The following is a 7,234-nucleotide window of genomic DNA, read 5'->3' as shown; positions in this document are numbered from 1 at the left end:
TTGTTCATTTGTCCTCTCTTCCTGTTTTATTCTTAATAAAACTTCATGCGATTTGACTGTTGGGGTCTGAAGTATGTTTATGCCAAGCATTTTTGTGATCTCCCATGTGCCTGGCCACTGGAAGCATACCATGTGGGTGAAAGAGTGGGATTCCAAGGGGAAACAACAGGCTGTGTTGAATTGCAAGGCTGGAAAGGCACCTGGGTGCTAGGCCTGTTGTTTCTGATAAACAGAGAGGGATTTAGCTGAGAAGTGCAGGGTGTGGTGTCTCCAAGTCCCTTTGGAATCAGTTGCTTTGACCTCCCAGAATTCACCTCACCTGGGAGTTGTCGGGTTTAATAAGGAGTGTGGTTCGGGTTACAACTGGCAACCAGCAAGGCTGGGAATAAACAGGCTCTCCTCACCTCCCCCTTCCATTACCGGAATAACTAAAGGTCCCTCCAGAAATCCCTTTTCTTGTGCATTCAAGATGATTTATGCTCCTGATGCTATTGGGGCAGCTATATGCAACCCTACCTTCCACACTGTTTGTACTTGCAAAAGTTTTGAGGCAGTCACACTGCTTTATTTCCAATCAGTGCACATCTCATAACGTGCTGGTGATATCCTCAAACTTTTTATAGCACACCAATGTTCTGGCTTGTTCTTGTCCTCTGGAAAGTGAAAATGTGGTAGAACTGGAGAAGCATAACAGAACTAAAGCAGAATACATCCACCACTATTGCACTGTTACTGTTTTCAAGAACATATTGCAGATTACAATAAAACACCTACCTGGTGGGGCTCTACAAGCAATTTGAGATAGAGCAAGTGCAAAGCTATAAGGCCATACATTTAGATTATGTCTCAGGATTTAGACAATGTTGGTGATTCTGGCAGAATAATTTAAATATAAACTAGGATTGTTTGAGGTGCTTGATCTCCAGTTTCCTGGTATGGAGGTGGCTCTTGCTTTTATTTGTACAGTAGCCTGTGCAATGGGATGAGGGCTAGACTAGGTGGGGTTACCTGACACTTTTATGTGAGCAACATTAATGGCTTCCCGAAATCAATAATGACTAGATGTGCTGTAGTGCACCTGGCTGAAGGCCAGCTGGGGAGAGTGGAAAAAGAAAGCTCTCTAAAATGCCACACACACGGCTGTTTGCATCCATGTGGGATGAACGGTTCATGCCCTTCATTTGCTAGTGGGCACCAGATTGGTAATTTGAAGCTACACCTAAGCAATTGCAATCTATTTGCAGCATTTGCCACAGGAAACAAGAGTACAATGCAAATAGGGATTAATGTCTAAATGAGCTGAGCATGAGGGAAGGGTGCAGTTTATTCTCTTGTTATGCGAAATGTGATCACCTGCCTGACCAGTGCAGGCCCTTAGACGTATGATATTAACACTCCTACGCATATGCTAGGTGTCAAAATGAGTCCTTCAGCAGAGCTGCCCAGAGAGTGCTTGCTGTCTCTTACGATGTTGGGAAAAGAAGAGAAAAGGTCACATAGATTGGAACTGATGGTATGCATGCTTTCAAAACCTGCATTCAGAAAGAGGCAAGAGTTAGTACTCAAGTTTCTATCTATGCTATTTAAGAAGTCAATGTAACAATTTTGTTTTTCAAATGTACAAAGTGCTCCCTTCCCTGACTTACCATGCTTTTACAGCTGGGCTTCTTAACTCCAAACTTTTGAGTAAGTCTCTCTGTAGTGAACTCTTCCCATTTCCCATCTATCTGACACTGTGCTTTGATTTCATACTTAATTTCACGTGTCTCCTTTAAACTGACAGGACTCCGTTCGGCAGTAAAAAAAGATATAATTGGATCTGTATGTTTGACTCTCTGAAATGACACAGAGTTAAATTGTTATTTGTCAGCATCTGTGAGCTGAAGGTACTCAAAAACCTCCACCAATAAAATCCTAATTCAAGGTACAGCGGTACCTCGGGTTAAATACGCTTCAAGTTACATACGCTTCAGGTTACAGACTCCATTAACCCATAAATTTTACCTCGGGTTAAGAACTTTGCTTCAGGATGAGAACAGAAATCGTGCTCCGGTGGCGCGGTGGCAGCAGGAGGCCCCATTAGCTAAAGTGGTGCTTCAGGTTAAGAGCAGTTTCAGGTTAAGAACAGACCTCCGGAACGAATTAAGTATGTAACCAGAGGTACCACTGTAGATCAATCTCTTTTTACCTAACTGGTCTTCCTAGCTCCCATTGTTTTTCCTTTGGGTATGTACACATTAGTAGCTGCACAGGCAAGCAAGGTGGCCACTCCCATTCCCTTGTGCATTTCATGTTGCATTTGCTGTACACAACTAGAGAGCAGGTGATGGTGTCTTCATATTATCTGATTTGTTTACCTGCAACTGTACACCCCCCTGAACTCCAGTTCAAGGAAACTGTCATTCTGCACATGTGGAATGGCTGTCTGAACTGTATACACCTCAACCAATCTGTGACTTGCATTTTCAAGTCAGAAGGAAGTTGGTTTGAGGAGAAAGCATCCAACAGAAGTATTTCTCAAGAAGCTGCAGGATACATATGAGCTGAATCTAATGACATGTGTACTTGACTTCAGACACCAGAGGTGGGAGTGCAATGGAGCTGGAATGGCAATACATACATACCCTTTGTCTTAGCTACACCTGCTGAACTGCTCAAGTCTACCTGACTATTAAAGGGGTAGGATCCCTATACTCCTTGGTCACCCTAATGGGGAGTTGCACAAGAGCACTTCTGCCCAGTTTTGCAAGTCAGCCTTAACACTATTTCCCTCCTCCTTATAGCAAAAAATGCCAGTGACACTATCTTCCTTGTGGAAATTTATTGTTTTCAGGGTGTGGCCTAGTTCAATGTTTTATTCATCTCCCTAAAGATTGATGGTGGCCCAAGTTAGAGAGAACCACAGAGACGCTTTTCTTACCTGCATGTAAAAACTGTAGGCCGAAGCATCATGTTTTACTGCTTTTATCTCAAAGAAGAATCCATAAATGGAAATTATTTCTGAATGGTACCTTGGCTCCTGAAGTAACCAAGAGATTTTTTTTTAATGCATTTTTATCCCAGTTAATTTCAAAGTTATGTCAGCAAAAAGATCTGTAAGTATTGTGAGAGGGCCATTAAGAGAAGTCTGGATTCAACTGAGCAACTGACCTAGTGACCTCTAAGGGGAAGGACCGTGGGAACATCGCAAAAGACTGAACAGTTGCCCATTGCTTGTGAGTTACTCTGTAGGTATGGACAAAATTCACCTCGCTAATTCTTGCCACAATTTTGCCTTCCCATCCCCCCCAGGTTCAGTCTGTATTTATTTATTTATTCAATTTATATACCACCCTTCCTCCTGAAAGACCCCAGGATGGCAAACATATCAACAATTGGAGGAAATGGTAAAAATGTTATAAGAACAGTTTAAAACGTTATCTCAGTCAGTGATTTCAGAGTTGGCAGCAACAGTATCTTTCAGCCAATTTTAGCATATACTGTATATTAAATCCTTTCTCTTTCTTTCTCTCATATTCATGCATATCCCTCCCATCGTCACGTTAGGTTATGTGAAATGTTTTGTCAGCAGACGGTCTCCTGCCCTCCATCCTGTGTAGAAATTCTTCACGTTTTAATAGTGACCTACCTGTGTAAGTACCAGACCAAATCTCACTGCCTGAGTGTTAAAGTCTCTCTGAAATACCATGTCACCACCATTTTCCAGCTGAAAGGAAAAGAAAACTTCATATAGAGTTCAAGAGTTCAATTTTTTTCAATAAAACACAGGTGCCAATTCAGTGCTTTAGCCTAACATGGCTGGTTCCCATGTCTAGGAATTAGGTATACAACCTGTTTTGAAGGGGTTGTAGTACTCCCCCTGAAGGAACAGGCTTGTTGTCAGGAAATGCTCCTGGATTCCAGCTAGACACTGGAGTATCAAGCGGATTCTGTGGCCAGGGATGCCAATGCCCAGCTTAGGCTGGTTCATCAACTATGACCCTTCTTGGCCTGGGACAGCCTGGACTCAGTTGTCCATGTTATGTTGACTTCCTGCCTGTACTACTGCAATGTTTCCTACATGGAGCTGCCCTTGAAGATGGTGTGGAGGTTGGAGCTAGTACAGAATGTGGTGGCCAAGTTGTTAAGTGTGGCAGTCTGAGAACTGTAGCTGTTTGAGGGGAACGGAGTCTCTGAACAACCCTCAGCTTCCCTCAACAAACTAGTTCCAGGATTCTTTGGGGGAAGCAGTGACAGTTCACACCCGGGACATCATGCTTTTAATGCATGCATTTTAACAAGCGATGTCCAGGGTGTGAACTGTCATGGCTTCATCATTATTGATTCATCATTATTTTCCGTAAACAATGTTAGAAATTAGATCCATGCTTCCATGTACACTTCTCCACTGTGTATCTGTTTTCAGTGTCCGACCTGAATGACAAGCCTCTACACACTTCAAAGCAGGCCTGGATTTTTATAGGCATAGACATACTGTATTTTTCGCTATATAAGACACACTAGACCATAAGATGCACCTAGTTTATGGAGGAGGAAATCAAGAAAAAAAAATTCTGAATCCCAGAAGCCGGAACAGCAAGATGGATCGCTGCGCAGTGATGCCTCTTGCTGTTCTGGCTTCAGAGAAAGCAACACAAAGCCTCTTCAGGGCAGGGGGAGCGTTCCTCCCGCTGCCCTGAAGAGGTTTCGTGCAGCTATCCCAGAAGCCAGAACAGCAAGAGGGATCACTGTGCAGCAAAAGCAGCGATCCCTCTTGCTGTTCTGGCTTCTGAGATAGCTGTGCAGCCTGCATTCACTTCATAAGACGCACACACATTTCCCCTTACTTTTTAGGAGGGGAAAAGTGCATCTTATAGAGCAAAAAATACGGTATTAGGAAAATATACCAGAGAAGAAAACTGTGAAGTTAAAAAGACCTAAAAAGAACTGAAATCCCCCCATTTGCTCAGTATAGTAAGCATACCAACTCACTGCATGGTAATGATCAGACAAGATCCTCGTCAGCCACGGCAGAGGAAGGAAGTTAATTTCCCAGAGTTCCTCCAGATACCTGCCTTTGGGAAGAAGAAAGGAAAATGAATTATTATTAAATTTCTGGTAATCAGAAAACAGAAAAGAGATGTCACTGCACCTGCTGAGTCTGATATTATTGGTGATGCACTTGCAAGGCTTTGCAGGCACAACACTAAAATCAGGAAGAGTTTTTGGAAAGGGGAGACGCAGCAAGAATGCAAAAGGGAAGCCCAGGCATGTGAGCTGGGATTTTAAGGCCACACCTTGTTGAAGAATATGAGCAGTTAAGAAGCTGTGAGGTCAAAGCAGAGAGAAGAACTGATGAATTCGTCAGGAGAGAACGGTTTGCAGAAAGACAGAGAAAGGGGTGGCCCTGACCATATCATCATGTGCCCCTTCAATGTACCAGCCTCATGGGAATGCAAACCCTCAACAGAAAAAAGAATCCTACCCCTGGTATAAATCTCCCACCCACCTGTCTAGCTATGGCACCATTCACTTAGTTCAATCACTACTTTGTCCAAGTTGACTCTCCTTTATACGTTCTGCACAGTGCCCCTTCCTGCTTCTGCTCAGCATTCTGCCAAAATTAAAAACTGTCAGATAAAGTTTTCTTTTTGACAACCATGCACAGATCCTCAATTGTTTTAACAACTGGGATTTGCACAGTTTGCAGGGGTGCCATTCCTCCTTCCCTGTGCTTCTGCAGGCCAGACACAAATGCCAAGAATCAGGTTTAACAACATTTGGCTGGGTTTTACATTAACCTGCTTTTTGAGATGCTCACAGCACAATGAGGAAGAAATTAATCTGGGCTCTCGTCTTTGTTACTGCTGCCGAAGAATGCAGTGCTGTTTGCGTATAGCAAAGTATGCATTTCAGTTTCATGGCCAGAAATGGCTTTGCATGATGTCATCACAGTCTATTCAGGCTGAAAGAAGTCAATGTAACATGGGCTTGCTATTGAAAGCAGCTATTGTTCCAAAACAAATGTACTGACAAAGTGGGTGAATCAAAAAGATTTCTTGTTAAATGTGGTTTCTTTTAAAGGGCGCATGACAATAAGCTTCCATTCTTCTTTCCCTCTCACATCGCAAAATGTACAAAAAGTGCCTTTCACGTAGTTGGTGCTGGATAAGCATTAAATAGTGAGAGGCATTGCAACAGAAAGTAGAAACTTCCGTTTTCTGCACTTGGCTAATGCTTTTATTAGGGCCAACCAACATGTCACAAAAATGTGGCAAGCCTTTGAGTTCTCCAAAACTCTCCAGATGAGAACCTTCTCCCATCCCTATCACCTGAACCAGAGCCTATCCGCAACCTTATAAGTTGTGACGAATTGCTACGCGGCAGGCGAAACCCAAATGGCAACAGCCAATCAGCCATGTGGGGAAAATTCCGGCCGTGCCCCTGTCCCAACGACAGATGACACACGATGGCATAACAAGGTCAAGGGGTGGCATAACAAGGTCCTAAAAGAAGAGAGAGGTGGGCGAGTGTTCCGAATGCACACACTGAAAGAGGAAGCTCTGGGTCACATGCATGGGCATAAATAGGTCCCTTGAACCGTTTGGACTGCGTCCCATTGGCCAGATTGTACCCAGCTTCGAGGGACCTACCAACTGGGTGTTGTGGCTGTCCAATCGTACCAACCCACAACACAGGGTGTTGGTTTTCCAGGTCTCACTGCAGTACATATCGTCTTTAAGGGAGGACCCGATTTCTAGTTTCATGGAATATTGAATTTGTTTCAAAAAAGAGATAGCTGCAATAGATTTTGCCGAAACGAATGGAGGAAACACATAAAGAAAATATGCGTGGAATGTTTTGGATACATGAGTGGTCTCCAATGCTACATCTACGCAGAGTAGACCCAATGTGCATGGCTAATTTAGTTTAATTAATTTCAGTAGGTCTACTCTAAGCAGACCTTAGTTAGAAATGACTCTCTATTTGCAGTTATATACATGCATATACTAGTAGTTTTGTGTCTCTGTGTTATATGCGTGCACGCACGCACGCATGCACGCACACACACATACATTCCTTGTGCATTTCCTCCAAGTATTTAAACCGTCTTATTGCAACTAAGCCCAAGTATGTGTAATGGAAGTAATCACATGCTCTTCCCCTGTAAACTCCTGCTTCCAGTTCCTTCCTCTGCTCCTTCCTATCTCTCTATTTTAAGATTATAAGCCTCTTGGGGTAGAGACTTCTGAAA

At 43.3% G+C, this 7,234-nt stretch overlaps 1 protein-coding gene across 1 annotated transcript in view; it reads right to left on the bottom strand.

Moving 5' to 3' along the window:
* Positions 1-1,306: 1,306 nt before the first annotated feature.
* The window catches only part of BTBD16 (BTB domain containing 16), a 29,013-nt gene continuing 23,085 nt past the window's right edge, over positions 1,307-7,234 (bottom strand). The window contains exons 13-17 of the mRNA XM_082222769.1: positions 4,972-5,054; positions 3,629-3,706; positions 2,921-3,019; positions 1,647-1,835; positions 1,307-1,532 (exon numbers count right to left, since the gene is read on the bottom strand). Coding sequence (XP_082078895.1) covers positions 1,464-1,532; positions 1,647-1,835; positions 2,921-3,019; positions 3,629-3,706; positions 4,972-5,054 — 518 coding nt within the window. The 3' untranslated portion in view covers positions 1,307-1,463. The remainder of the gene's footprint in view (positions 1,533-1,646; positions 1,836-2,920; positions 3,020-3,628; positions 3,707-4,971; positions 5,055-7,234) is intronic.

This window comes from Podarcis vaucheri, assembly GCF_965113315.1.
Source record: "Podarcis vaucheri genome assembly, chromosome: 5".
Taxonomy (NCBI): Eukaryota; Metazoa; Chordata; class Lepidosauria; order Squamata; family Lacertidae; genus Podarcis; species Podarcis vaucheri.
This window is presented reverse-complemented; position numbering and strand designations above follow the sequence as displayed.